At 65.9% G+C, this 14587-nt stretch overlaps 3 protein-coding genes across 3 annotated transcripts in view; 1 reads left to right on the plus strand and 2 right to left on the minus strand.

Annotated features, from left to right (window-relative positions):
* Positions 1-2408, minus strand: part of PFL1_00605 (uncharacterized protein) — a gene marked incomplete at both ends in the record, with an annotated part of 3155 nt that extends 747 nt beyond the window's left edge. Inside the window, one exon of the mRNA XM_007878098.1 lies at positions 51-2408. Coding sequence (XP_007876289.1) covers positions 51-2408 — 2358 coding nt within the window. The remainder of the gene's footprint in view (positions 1-50) is intronic.
* Positions 2409-4458: 2050 nt separating this feature from the next.
* On the plus strand, positions 4459-10329 carry PFL1_00606 (uncharacterized protein; the record flags this gene model as incomplete). Its single annotated transcript, XM_007878099.1, has 1 exon — positions 4459-10329. One exon carries the CDS (start codon positions 4459-4461, stop codon positions 10327-10329), a length of 5871 nt encoding a protein of 1956 aa, XP_007876290.1.
* Positions 10330-10688: 359 nt separating this feature from the next.
* On the minus strand, positions 10689-11408 carry PFL1_00607 (uncharacterized protein; the record flags this gene model as incomplete). Its single annotated transcript, XM_007878100.1, has 1 exon — positions 10689-11408. The coding sequence occupies one exon, from the start codon at positions 11406-11408 to the stop codon at positions 10689-10691; it is 720 nt and encodes a 239-aa protein (XP_007876291.1).
* Positions 11409-14587: the final 3179 nt, after the last annotated feature.

Genomic DNA, 14587 nt, shown 5'->3' on the forward strand with positions numbered 1-14587 from the left:
CCGGAGCGAGTTCGGCGGATGGCGAGCCCCGTCTCTGCGTCGAAGTGCACCTCGTCGGCCAGGGCGGCGTGGGTGGCCACGTTGAGCGCCATTGGCGATCTGAGCCGGTCGTCGCTGGCCTCGTAGACGATCTGCTCGCGCGGCACCCACACCTGCGTGTCGTTGCCCTCCTCGCCGCGCACCCAGGTGCCGGACCACCTTCCGCCGCCCTCGACCAGCGCCTCGACCTCTTCCTCGATGGTCAGGTCGCCCCGCGGCTCCGTGTAGGCCTGGTGCCACCGCCTCACCGTCGAGAAGCTCTTGGACCGGTGCTCGCCGCCGCGGCGAGCAATTTCCTGGTCGGTCAGGCCCCGACGGCCTTCCATCTTGATCTTCTCGACGTGATCCGGGAAGAGGAAGCCGTGCGAGTAGGCGGTGCCCGCCTTGGGATGGTCGTAGATCCAGCAATGCTCCGACACCCAATTGATGGCGGCCCGGTTGGGATGGAGATTGATCCACTGCGCCACCTTCTTGTCCTCCTTGCCCTTCGTGTAGTGCAGCACGTTTTCCGAGGTGGCGACGTACTGCACCAGGTCGCTCGACAGCGCGTAGCACTCGCCGCCCATGAACCAGTTGCGGATCAGGTAGCCCCAGTAGGTCATTTGGCGCGGCGAGACGCGCAGGTGGCGCTCGAGCTCCTCGAGGACGATGAAGGCGTCGTCGTCGGCCTTGACGACGTAGTCGGCCTTCTTCCACGCCACCTCGTACCGCTCCTCGCTCTCGCCGCTGCCACGCGCCACCTCGTGCGTCTGCCCGAAGCTGCCGCCACCAACACCGCCGCTGCCGCCGCCGCCAAACTGCTCCACATTCGACTGCCACAGCTGCGCCTGCTGGCCGCCGACGGGACGCAGGAAGGGCACTGTGGCGTTGTCGGCGGCCCACTTGAAGAATGCGTGGGTCTTGCCCCGGTTCATGTTTTCCTCCATGTCGAGGATGACGAGGTCGTTGAAGACCTCCATCTCGAGCGCCACCCTCCGCGCGTGCGCCTTGCGCGGCCGCCCGATGATGAAGCGGACCTGGATGTTGCCGAGGGGCGCGCCCGTCTGCGGATCGACGGGCACCGTGTGGGCGGCGTAGGTGCTGCGGATCAGGTGGCGGCGCTCGTAGGAGCTGTCGACGCTGAAGATGCCGACAAAGACATCGACGGGGGCGAGCGCGTCCGCGTACGCGTGCGGGAACGGCGGCTGCTGCTGGCAATAGGTGCGCCAGGGCAGCGGCTCCTTGTCCGGGTTGAGGATGTAGATGATGAGCTTTGTGACCGACGTGACAAAGCTGGCGATCAGCACCAGGGCGACCAGGATCGTGACCGGATGGATGGGCCCAAAGAAGGTGCGGAAGAGCTTGCTGAGGAACGAGGCCATCATGCGCAGCGGGTGGGTCAGCGCCGCGTTGGGCCGCCGCCGCAACCTGGGCGCCGAGCCGCCGGCGTTGAGCAGCCAGCCCCGATCCGAGCCCGCGCCCGCGCCAGCGCCGCTGCGAGGCTTGACCCACTTGCCCTTCTTCGAGTTGCGCGCCCTTGCCGTCGTCGGACCGTGGCCGTTGGAGGCCGAGGCGCCCCAGAAGCCCTCTCCCGCCCAGCCCTTTCCCAGGGCGCCCAGCACGCTCGGCTTCGCCTTCGGAGTCTCGGAGCCTCGGCCGTGCTTGAGCGTAGTTTGCTCGTCGTACTCGGACCCTTCGCTCTCGGTCGCCTCGCTCGTCAGCGCGCCGGCGGCTCGGTCGTCGAGGTTGACGCCAATCAGCGGCGTCGGTGTCCGCGAGGTGAGCTGAGAGGCGGCGTTGAGGTAGGCTTCGCCTTCTGTCGATGCAGACGACGAGTAGCCCCCGCCGGCTAGTGGACCCGCCGGCATCGTCGCCCGGACAGTGTGAGCCGCGCCATTGCTGTAGGTCGCCGGGCCAGCCACGCTCTGGGCGTCGGCGAGCGAGGCGGCGTCGGGATCGCTCGTGCCGGGCTCATGGCGACCCGAGCGTGGAATCCGAGGAGCTGCGGTGGAGCCCGTGCCATCAGGCCACCAGCGATTTCGTCCGAGCCCGGAGCCACTGGCGCGACCAGCCTCGGCATTGTGCAGACGTCGAGCTGTAGGCGACATTTCCTCTGCTGTGGCGACGCCGTGACCGAGGTCGACCGTCAGCGCTCCGCCGCGGCCCTGATGACTGGAGGATCCAGCATCGGAGCCGCCGTTCGCGAAGAAGCTCGGCGGCTCGAAGGAAGGGGTGCGAGCATAGGGCTGTCGCTGGTTGGTGGTGGTGGATCGGAGGTGAGAGGGAGACTCGAGCGAGGAGCTCGAGGGTGAGGGCGGGTTGGTACTCTGCGAGGACCTGTTCCGGGCGTGGACGCTCCCTTTGCCGGGCGACGCCGGATGACCGTCCATCTTGCAGCGCCCTCGTTGTCGCGGTGAGCCGGACAGAGGGGCGATGGACGGATCCGCGGTCGGCCCGAGTGTTGAGCAACGTGGGCGTCGGGGAAGAGGACGGGCCGTACTTTGGATGCAGAGAGGCCAGGTCTCACGCTTCAAAGGAGACGAAGCATGGAGACAGGTCGGTCCGGCGTGGCGAGAGCGGCGGACAGGGCGGAGGATGTATCTGAGGAAAGCAGGGATGCGGGCGCTACGGGTGCGAAGCCTTGTCCTGGTCCCGAGGGCGAGAGGGAATGCCACCGGGTTGCTCGTCGGGCTGATGCGGGCGAACAGTCCATCCGAGGCCGAAGCCAGCGGGTTGGGGATCCGATCGTGGTCGAGGCTGGAGATGGTGGTGGTGGTGGTGGTGGTGGTGGTGGTGGTGGTGGTGGCTGCGACGCGCTGTCGGATGTCGCTTGCAGTCTGCGCCAGTCCAGATTCCAGGGCGATGGTTGAGGTCGGCCTGTGATGGGGCGTCCGACGTTGACCTCGAGCGATGCAGTGGTTGCGAGCAGGCGATCGAGCAGACGAGCAAGCAAGCAGGCAGGCAAGCGGGTAGGTGAGGTTGGATGGATGGATGGTGGCGGTGGAGCCCATGAACCTTCTGGAGGGAGCGCTCGCTCGCTTGGTTGCTGCTCTGGCCCAGGTGGCAGCAGCAGCAGCAGCAGCAGCGTGCGTGCGTGCGTGCGCAGGCCACCCACACAGCGGGCCTTTCCCTTGGCTGGCAGGTTGGCTGGCGTCCATGCCACGCCCCGCCTTCCAGCCAATGCCACGCAGACAGAGAGTCAGGCAGGCTGACCGTCTGCGCCGCCCCTCACGCACGCACGTCACCTTTTTTCAGCCCCTTGCCCCGATGGCAGCTTTTGAAAAGGATCGGGAAGCATCGACACAACGGAATCGGGCCGATTTGAGGTCCATCCAAATGTCCAACACTGCAGCACTCGCGACACTGCCTCTCTGGCTCGGGCTCTGCACCCTTCCACCACGTCGCCCGCAGCACCAGGTCTGGCACATCGACAGCAGAGGATCCACCCCTGTACGGATACCCCGGGCCATCTTGTCACGAGAGCGTCTCTCGCCGGCGGCGGACAGAGGGGAGGTTACCTCGCAGACGATCTTTCGGCAACGTCGGGTGGGGCTCGCGCGGAAACGATATGGTCCGTCCATCGAGCGCGCGCGTTTGCTCTCATCCCCAGCCACCCGCGCGCCTCCTCGTCAGCGACCGCTAAGTACCGGTAGCCTGCTTCATGGAAGGCTTCCGAGAATGTTCCGACAGGCACTCTCTTAATCGCCGGCGTGACATCGACCAACCCGAGTCTCTCGCGACGGCGCCCGAGATGTCACGGCAGCAGCGCATCAAGGCAGCAGCGCATCACGGCAGCAGCGCTTGCACTGGCCATCACCACCAACGTCGATCAGTGGCGTCGTAGATGTTGGACGTGGACAGTCTCCAGGGTCTCCCTTCTCTCTCAGAGGACACCAGCCGCCTTTTTGGCGTCGGCTCTTGGGGCGCTTCGATCAGCAAGGACTCGACTTTGACCTTTGGGTGGCCATGGGAAGGCGTGCGACGGACGGTATGGGATCGCCGTCATGCCAGACAACCGTCTCCGCCTGTTGATGTCTTGCGCTCCCGCCCTCCTCAATGTCTCGGTGTCGCCCCACTGGACCTCAGCCTTCGCCGGAGGACACTCGTGCTGACCTTGATCTTGGCCTTGCCCTTGACCTTCACCTGCCCTTGACCTTCACCTTCACCTCAACCCTCTCGCTCCTTCACTTTCGCCCCCTTCCTCTGCCCTGAAACCCCCGCCGCCATCCCCTCTCGCTCCCATTCACCGTCTCTCCCAGCCATCACCTCACAGCCAGCTGCCCAGACCACAACCCGCTCCTCGATCTCCCATGCTTTGATATCAACGAACCAGACAGTCTTCACCGAGCCGTTCCCCAACCTCTCCCAAACCCCTCCACAACCACGGCCTCCTTATCCCCTTCATCCACTTCAGGCCGACCGACCACCGCATCCATCGCCATGTCTGGTCTCGGCATCGACTTCGGGCAGGCTTATGAGCCTGATCCCGCCGCCGCCGGTTCCAACGAGCGCAGGCATGCTGCCAAGGCACGCCGCCAATCTCCCTCTTCCAGCGAGCAGCTACAGCAGCCGCAGCAACAACACCGTCAAGAACACCGGAAGAAGCGCCCATCTGCCACCCCAGCGAAATCGGAATCATCGCACCGCTCGACGGCCTTGCCGAAGAAGTCGAGCTTCAGCAAGCTGCGACGGCCCACGACGGATGACGAACGACTCGAAGCGCGGCGCGTTCGCATCGCCAGCGGCGAGCCCGGCGTGCTGGGCCACGGCGCTTACACGGACGAGGACTTCCTCTCGCCCTCGAGCGCAACCTACAGCTCGGGCTCGGAAGACTTTGTGATCCGTCGCAATCCTCCAGCAAGCCTATCGGCAGCCGTCATGACATTCGCAGCCTCGTCGCCACCGACCAACAGCGCCGGCGAGAGCATGCTCACTTCCGACGAGAACTCGTCGCCCGGGACCGAGACGTCGGTGACAACCTTCTCCTCGGGGAGCAGCGGGAGGGGCAGATCCAAGGCGCTCAAGAAGTACGCTTCGCAGCCGCAGCTCTCTCGCTCCGGCACGACGAAGCTCGCCGCCAGCAACCGAGGTCCGCCGCCGGCCAACTCCAAAGCCGTCAGCAGAAGCCTCAGCTCCACCAGCCTATCGGCAAGCTACCGCTCCGACAGCGGCTCGAGCCTCGGTCGTTCCTCGGAGATCCCTCGCAGCGGCAGTCGCAACGGCTCTGCTCGCGGCCAGGCCCGAGGCTACGGTCGCGGCGGCGCTCGACTCGGCCGCAACGCCAGCAGCGCCGGCCAGGAGGAGGCTATGCAAGCGGAGGCGGACTCTAGCCGACTTGGGCAGCGGGACCCTCAACGACGATCGGAGGCCAAGGCTGCACCGCCCGACCTGGCCAGTCGTATCACGGTCCAAGCCGTCCCGAGGCCCGCCTCGGTCCGGTCACTCGCATCGTCATCGGAGAGCGGCAGCTCGTCCTTCGTTGGTCGTCCGTGCTTCGATGGACCCTCTCTGCTCTCAAGGATCTCGATGGACGACAGTCCTCCCGCCAGCTCCGTATCAGCCGGCGGCGAGACCGATGATGCCTCTCGTCCGACCCAATCTCGCCCTTCGAGCATGGTCGCCCCGATCAGCAACTCGACGACGAGCGATCGTGGTGCGAACACCGTCGAACGACCTCAGCAGTGGCGTGTCGGCAGCTTCTACGCTCCGGATGGTCAAGAGACCGGCCGCATCGATGCGTATGGTAGGGTCAGCCGTGAAGTCTCGCGAGAGCCCACCGTCGTCAGCAAGCCGTCCACCGCCTCCGTGGCATCCAGCGGCGACCGCCTCTCGGCCCGGTCGAGAGCCAACAGCGTCGGTGCTCCACGTGCCAAGCTCATGACGAGCCCGTCCCAGGCCAACTCCGAGGCGGCAGCACCTCGACTGGCGGGCGCAGACGAGGAGGCTGCCAAGCCGAGCAATGCGGCCACCGCCAATGTCCGGACCATGTCGATGCGAAGCGCCCGCGGGCTCCGAGGCCTCGAGGGTGCCGAGCGCGGCGAGGCCATGGTCAGCTACGATCGCCTCACCCGAGCCTTTGAGAGCGGCCTGCCCATCATGCCGGGCAACGTCGAGACCGCCGACCAGCAGAGCCTGCTCGCGTCGACCCAGATCGATTACAGCGAGGATGCGGTGCCGGGAGGCCCAAGAGGCGCGCGAATGTCGTCGTCGGTCAGCCAGGGCGTACTCGGCGCCGCCAGCGAAGCCAGGAGCGACGCGCTCCCCGCGAACGGCATCCGCAACCGTCCTCGACGGAGCCTGTCCGAAGCCGCTGCGTCTACCGTTGCTCTGGATCGCCAGGGAACCCTGCTCAGCACAGGCGCTAACCCGATCCGACGCTCCAAGGAGCTGAACCGGTTGCTGGGCAACTCGGGGCGCAAGCTGCCAGCCTCGGCCGCGTCGGGTGGCGAACTCCCCGGCAGCGACAGTGACAAAGGCAAGGCCAAGCTGCAGCGGTCCAACGCCGTCGGCAGCCAGGCGGCGCCGCCGGCCGCGCTCGAGCAGGGGAAGGCCAGCAAGGCGCGCGTCGAAGTCGATCTCGTCCTCGAGAGCGACCTGGTGGTGGAAGGCGGCACAATGACCGGCCGCATGCAGATCAAGCTGAGGAAGGGCGCCGACAAGGAGGGCGCAGTCATGCTGGCCCAGCCCAAGATCCGCGTCGTCGGTTTCGAGGAGCTGCTCAACGACGACACGAGGCACATCTTCTACCATCATGCCTCCGTCATTGACGGCGACCGCAGCTCCGGAGGCCCGAGCGAACCTTACTACCTCCACGGCTCGCCCGACTTTTCCTCGCCAGAGGCTCGCGGGCACTCATCGCTGCCGTGCTACGAAGGCTCGCCGGACTTTGAGGGCTTCGCCGTCGGCAAGGAAGGCACCCACTCGATCCCTTTCAGCCTCGACCTGCCGATCGCCAAGGGCGCCAAGGGCAGCTACCGCGGAAAGAACGCCGTCGTGCGCTACATTGTCATCGGCTCGGTCAAGCTCAAGAGCTCCGGCGGGTCGAACCGCTCGATTGCGCACTTCTACCGTCACGTCGAGCTCTATCCCTACCTGAACCCGGCCGTCGTCCTGTCGAGCGCGCCGCGACCGATCCAGGCCTCGACGAGCAAGGGCCTCTTCCTGGGCGGATCGGGCAAGGTCCACCTCACGGCATCGCTTCACCGCGCCACGTGGGTGGCGGGTCAGCGCGTCTATGTCAACGTCGCGGTCCACAACGAGACCAACAAGAAGATCAACAGCATGACGCTCTCGCTCATCCGGACCGTCACCCTCTACCGGCCGCGGCCGGAGCTCGACGTGGCCAAGCGAGCCGACGTCGATGGCTACTACGACCCGGACGCCTGCCAGACCTCGACCACGCGCAAGAAGATCACCGAAGAGGCGCTCGAGATGGGTCAGAAGGGGTCAAAGGGCGTCGTCACCGCCAAGGGATGGTGGACCGGCGTCGAGACTGGCGGCAGCGTCGACTTCTCCCACTACACGACCCTCCCCAGCGACGCGCTCTCCATCTCGCGCGGGCGGCACGTCGAGGTGACGTACGCCATCAAGGTGTCGGTCGGAAGCTCGCTCTCCTCGGACGTGTCGGTCGAGCTGCCCCTGCGCGTCGTCAACTTTGTCTCGCTCGACCCTCCGCCGCTGCGGGGCGGCAAGTCAAGCGGATCGTCGCCCGTCGGGCTGGACCGAGCCGACCGACTCAAAGGATGGGCTCAGCCCGCCGGCGCAGGCCTCGGGGTCGATCCGATGATCGCCAAGGTCAAGTCGATCGAGGCCCTGCGTAGCCCGGTCAAGTCTGAGCTCTCCTTGCACGGCGGGCGAGGGAGTGGACCCGCGCCCCAGCCCACGACGCACGAGGAGAGCGAGCTCGAGCGCACCAAGCGGCTGCAGCACCAAAAGTCACTCGACTTTATCAACCACGCCATCAGGAGCGCCGCGGCCCGTCGCGGCGTGGCGCCTCCGAGCGCCGAGTCAAGCCCGCTGGGCCTCGGCATCGCAATCTCGGACGAGGGCGAAGGACCATCCTCGGCAGCGGTGCAGCTTCAGCGCAACCTCGATCCGGCGGGACCCGCCAACAGCCTGGTGCACCGCTCGCCAGCTGCAGCCTCTTCTCCGGGCACGGCCTCGAGCATCGGGCCGATCCACCCGAGCTGCTTGCCGTACGACCGCGAGAGCCTGACATCGTCGCAGGGCTACAGGCCCGTGCCCAAGCTCCGCGTCATGAACGCGGCATCTGCCGACGAGGCCGGAGACGACGACTTTGACGGATCCGACCCGGACCGCACCCTCGGCCTCAATGACGAGTCGGTCGACGAGGTGGATCTGGTCATCGGCTCCGCCAAGACGGACCGAGAGAACTCGCCAAACTTCCGTGACGTCCAGTACAGCCGCGCCGAGGATCCGGACCTCTCAATCTCGTTTGAGGAGTCGGCCGCCTTCGACGATGACGTTTACGAGAACGAGGAAGAGGACAAGGATGCGAGTGGCCACGAGCATGGCCGTGTCCAGGGCATCGTGCACAACGTGGGTCGTCCCACGGCCTCCGTCGAAACCGAAGCTGGTCGCCATGACGACGACGACGACGACGACTGCATGGAGATGATCCCCGAGGCCGAAGACGAGGCCGACTTCTCCGCGACGCACGCGAATGCTTGGCGCAGGGAGCGCGACCAGGTCGAGGAGGAAGACTGGGAGACGGACGAGCAGGAGGATGTCGCCGAGGTCTCGCAGCTGATGCAGGTCATCCCGCAAAGCAAGCCGCCGGTTGAGGAGCCCGAGATCGAGGAGACTCACACCGCCTCGCCGGCCATCGCGCCCCGAATCCAGCTCTCACCCTCGCCCAGACCGCCGGTAGCCGCACCCAACCCTCAAACCGTTACAGAGCAGCCGGAACGTGCTACGCCGCCAAAGGCAGCTCCTCGAGGCAGCATCGCCAAGCCTTCCGCAAGCGCGTCGCCCGCCAAGAGCCCTTCAGGCAGGCCGGTGCAGGCCTCGCTGCCGAAGGTCTCACCGACGATGGCATCGCCCGGCCCAACGGCGCCCCTGCGCATCCGAGCCAGGCCATCGTCGCCCGTCAAGCCGTCGTCGCCCGTCAAGCCGCCGACGCCGTCCTCGCCGCAGAAGCCGCAGCTCAAGACCAAGTCGAGCTTCACGTTTGCGACGGGCCAAAACCCGCTCAAGACGAACAGGGAGACGCCCAACATGTCGACGGCATCGACGGGGGCCTCTGCTACCCCTGTTCTGCGCGCCAAGGTCTCGCAGGACCAGATCGCCAGTCCACTCGTCCACAACCGATCGGCCAAGGAGCGAATGGCACCGGCGGACGCTAAGATCGCTGCCGCCACCAAGTCGGCGGCACCCGCAGCGGCGCCGTCCCCTGCACCGAAGGCGGAGGAGATGCCACGCAAGCGTGGTGCTTCCTCGTCGTCTTCCAAGCGATCCAAGTCCGGTGCAGCTCGACGCAAGCAGGGTGGCGCCACCTCGGGCAGCGACACGCCTTCCGACACGACCGCCTCGTCGCCGGCCACTAGCTCTGGCGCAGACACGCCGGAGAGCGTCTGCAACGAGCTGCCCAGGTTCACTTCGACCGCCGCTGGGCGTCTCCGGGGCATGAGCGTCTCTAGCCGCGACCAGGAGCAGGACCTGGGCCTCGAGACGGAAGACTTGGGCAAGGCCAAGACCGCGCCTTCGTCGGGGGCGCTGAGCGACCGCATCTCGATGCTTCCTCGATCCGTCTCGTCGCGGGGCGAGCAGCTGACTCGTCCGGACAAGGTCGAGGGTGGCACGCTCAGGCACTCGGCGAGCACCACCGACCTGGCCGATGGGACGCTGACGCGCTCCTCGAGCTCGCACACCCTGCGCGGCAGCTCAATTGTCGTTCCCTCGGTGCGCAACAAGATTGCTATGCTCGAGAACCGCAACCAGGCGCTCAAGGACTTCACGGGCGGAGGCGGAGGCGGCGGCGGAGGCGCCGTCAGCCGGACGCCACTGCGTGGCGGCATCCCGAGCAGCGTCAGCACCCCGACCTACGGAGGCGTCGTCGGCGGCGGCGGCGGTACGCCCGGTCGCGTGGCTCAGCTGGCGGCCTCGGCCGAAAAGGCAAAGCAGCAGCTGGCCAACACGACCTCGCCGCTCCGCCTCACGAGAAAGGAGAGCACGGCGTCCATCGCCTCTTCATCCGACGCCTCGTCCGCCCAGCCCGACTACCTCAAACGGTCCACCTCGATCATGAGCTTCAAGGCCCCCGTACTGCGCAGCGTCCAGCAGCAGCAGTAGGAGCAGCAGCGGCGGCGGTAGCAGCCAACAAGGGCTTGCACTTCGTCGACGAACCCAGCTGCTCTATCTGTTCCCTTTCCCCACTCCGATCCACCCATGGACGTTGCCTCTGTCGCGCCGTGTTGATCGACCGTGTTTCTCGTCCCCGGTATCTTCCCCTGTGCTCCCAGACACACACACTCCTTCCGCTGCTGCCCCTCGTCGACCACCGAGTCTCTACCACGCACGCTCCTTTCAACCCCTCGCCCTTCAGCATCCGACCGCTCTTTTCAATCGCTTCGCAGCTCAGCCTGTTTGTCCAGATCCTCCCGCACTGTCCTTTCCCGGCCTGTTGAATCCGTACCTATCTGGCACACCATCTAAGCTTGCCCATCTCGTGGCGACTGTGCGAGTCTGACGTCGACCGAGGCCAAACGAACGCGGACCTCGACGGCGTTGACGAGGCGGGCATCTTGCCAACGGCATCGAACCGAGGTCCGGCGTCTTATGACGAGGAGGCACACAAAAGGGTCCATCCAGCCCAGGGCCGGCCAGGCCGACAGGCCAAGCGGGGATAAAGTTTTCGCCCAAACCGTCGTGTCGGTCGGTTCGGTACCTGCTTCCAAGCCCTGCCTTGGCTTGGCCTGGCAGGACGGGCCGCAACGTACATGCCGTGACCAGTCCCCGCGAGGTTGGATGAGGACACTCTCCTTGATGCCTGCGGTAAGGCCCTGGTGTTCGCTTCGGCGTCTTCTTCTCTTTGCTCTCGACGAAAGACGGTCGCCGTCGTCGCCCAAAGGCAGGCGAAGGGTCGACGGCGAATCGCAGCACGCAGGGTCTCTGGGCTTGCCCACGGCAGCGGGCCCGTACGTCTTGACGGGCCAGGCCTTTCGTCGATCGATGTGCGCGCATCGAGACATGCCTGGCCCACAGGCGAGTTGCAGGCGAGGTTCTGCGTCCCAGGAACCAAGCAAGGCTCGGACCCTGGATCGATCCGGCTCAACTTGCTCGCAGCCCGCTTTCACCGGCGCGCCACGGTTGCTTGCTTGCTGGCCTGCCTGCCTGTCTTTGTCTGTCGTGTGAGGAAGCGCGGCGGTCATGGAGCGGCGTGGCTTTCCCGCTCACCGACCGCTGCTTCGGACCGAGGCCAGAGCGCCTCTTCCGTACGTGTGCGTGGGCGCGTGAACCGGTGGATGCCGCAGTCGCGAGGCCCAGCCAGCCAGCCGGCTCAACGAAAAACGAACCGGAAGCGGACCTTGAATACCGCTGCCGACGGACAACCGGGTGACAGGCCGAAAGCGGAGCCGTCCAATAATCTGCTCAGCCCCGCCCAACGGCGGACGCGGCCGGGGGCGATGAAAGGAGAAAGACAGCCAGGCCTCGCCGAGATCCGACCAGGGAGGCTGCGATTACGCGTTGGGTCAATCGTTGCGCGGGTCGTCGCTTCCCAGCTTCCGTGCTCCCTTTCAAGCAGTTGGCACCCCCCGATCGATGCTCGAGGCTGCGCTGAGGTCGAGATCGAGTTGCCGCCCGATCTCGCGGGCTCGCCTCGGTCCTTCTCTTCAGGCCGCCAATGGATGATCATGTCGACGGGCAATGCGACGGTGCGGCGTGGCGTTGACCTGCTGCAGGCCTTGCTCGCTGCTGAACGACGATGGTCTTGCGTCTGATCAAGGGTCCGATCGTGCGCCGGCTGCAAGCTGCAAGCAACCAGGCATGGGCAGGCCCACGCGGTGCGGCTCGGTGCTCGAACGGCTCAGGTGGCGCGACCCGTCCAACGCGGGTGCAGTCGGAGAAGACCCAGCCAGCCAGCAAGCTGAGCAGCAGGGGGGGTCCATGGTACAGATGGTGGGAAGGCAACGACGGGATCGGCGTGTAGGACGCCCGTCCAAAGTCGAGATGGCCCGCCGTGCGAAGGCTCTCGTGACGTCTCGTGAAGGTGGGGTTACGCCGCTCGCCGCGGTCGGAGCGAAAGCGCCCGTCGACGGTCGACGCTACGCTGGGCTTTCAGCATCACGGCGGCACGGCGGCACGGCGGCACGCAGCCATCCACCGCCTCTCCGAGCACAGCCTCCGGAAGTGGCCCGCCCGGCCCCGGTGAAAGCCCTGTGGGCCACTCTTCTCGCCGCCATCCCAGCGCTGAGCTCGCCATCTCGTGGCATGCCACGCAGCGACGGTTGCCGCACGAGCCTACCGCTCCGACCATCGGTCGAGGGCTGGTATCACGCCGGACCTCCCATGACGCTCTGCTGGGGATCGGCACACGCCAGGCCGAGCCGCGTCCAAGCATCCTCGCCCGCCGCCAAAGCAGCCGTCCGTCGCGACGGTGGTGATGATGATGGTTCCATCCATCGACCGGGACTGAGATGCCCCTGAGCGGACCCTTTGTTCCCCGCAGCCGCGCCAATCCGGCTCGATATGGCAATTCCGACGACGGAGTGCTAACATCAAGAAGGGCTTCGCCAGTCTAAGAGTGATGGCGACGAGGGGAAGTCGAGAATCGAGCCCCTTTCTCTTGCAAGATCGGGCCAGCAAAAGAGTCGGCTGGCTAGCAGGCGCGCTGAGCGAGAGGGGGAAAGCCGCAGGCAAGCAGCCGGCACCGGCGGTGGAGAGCCGCCCCCTCGCCTCTCTTTGCCTGGCCCAGCCGCCCGCCCAACCGCGGCGATGCCTGGCCAGGTGGCCTCCCCTCTTCTTGGCTTACGGGCTCTACCAAGCCTACACTCTTTTCCGCTCTCTCTGCAGAAGCAAGCTTGCTTCTACACGGCTTGGCGAGGCTGCCATCGGATCGCATCCGTTTCCCCATGTTGCGACGAGAACGAAATAAGGGCAGGCGCAGAGCGAGCAGGACGAGGCTGCCGGGAGATCCGACGCCGCCGCCGCCCTCACCCGGCCGCGCCGCCTTGGCCCCGGCCTGTCACTCGAACAGACGACGCCGCCGCGGACACAGAGCTCGGATCAGTCCCTGGACATCGTCTTCCGCGGTCTCCTCTCGTCGACGAGCACTGTCGTTGGCGGTGGGCATCGTGGTATAGGCAGGCGACGACGGCGAGAGCGAGGAAGCGGTGAGGGAGGGTCCGCCGGCCAGAATAGCGCTCAGGTGCCCCCCCGGCGGGATTTTTTTTTTCTTTTTCATTTCTCGTTTTCCCGCTTCCCTCTGCCTCCCCTTTCCCTGGGCGGTGCCTGTCGGCCCAGAGAAGAAGCAGGCAGGCTGAGTGTGTGACTGCAGCGCGAGAGAGAGAGAAGAGAGAGGTGGGCCAGCGGATGCGTGCCGTTGGGTGTGACTTCTTCGCAAGCCCGCCCGCCCCCGCCTTGCATCCAGGCATGCCGTACCTCCGTTCCCGCCTCCCAACCCAACACTCACACATCCCCCCCCCCATCGCCCATCTCGTCACCATCTTCTTTCCTTTCACCGCCAAACCCACGACCAAACACCTCGTCCCATCCTCACCGTCATCGTCTAGCCCGCTTCCGCCCATACGCGACCCCCCACCGTCGTCGCTCGTAATCTCTACCACCACCACGCCGACAACGCCAGCCTCTCACCGACGTGCCAACCTCTCGCTCCTTGCTCCCCTGACTTCGCCGTCTACCTCAATCTGCTCTCCGTCCAACCTGCCTATCTCCTGCTTGCAACTTTTCGCTGCGCTGGACCATCGCCTCTGCAACGCACAGACACACGCACGGTCTCGTGTATCATACATTCAACCTCCATCTCAGACCCGACCTCCTCCTCTCGACCCCGCTCGGCCTCTGGTGAGGTCGAAATTCCGGCTGTTTCCGTCCAGCCTGCACCCAAAGACCACGCAGGCCATCGATACACGAGCAGGCTCATCCTGCACATCGCCACACTCCTCTCTTTAGCCTCGCTCTACTGCGACGACACCGCCCGCCGTTGCCCCTCGACCTTTATCTCGGCCGCCGCCTCAGCTTTTCGCTGCAAACTAGCAGATCGACCGACCCGCCTTTCCTACGCCCAGCATCGCACGACGATGGAAGTCGCTTAGAGTTCACCTACACTGCCACCTTACCCGCCGCCTTCTCCGTACCCCGTCCTACATCCTACTCCAGCTCAAGCGGCGGCCCTTTCGGCAGTTCTCGCTCCGCCCGTCTGAGCCAGTTGTTTGCAGACGACCCGGTACGTCAGACCAGCATCTCCCCGTCCTTGCGGCTGTCATTCTGCTTTTGCAGGTTCGCCTGGACAAGAGGGCTTCCGACTGACCTTCCCGCTCCTTGTTTCTCAACCTCTGCCCGTGCATCCGAGCAGGTTGCAGCCCCTCCG

This window comes from Pseudozyma flocculosa, assembly GCF_000417875.1.
Source record: "Pseudozyma flocculosa PF-1 unplaced genomic scaffold scaffold00001, whole genome shotgun sequence".
NCBI lineage: Eukaryota > Fungi > Basidiomycota > Ustilaginomycetes > Ustilaginales > Ustilaginaceae > Pseudozyma > Pseudozyma flocculosa.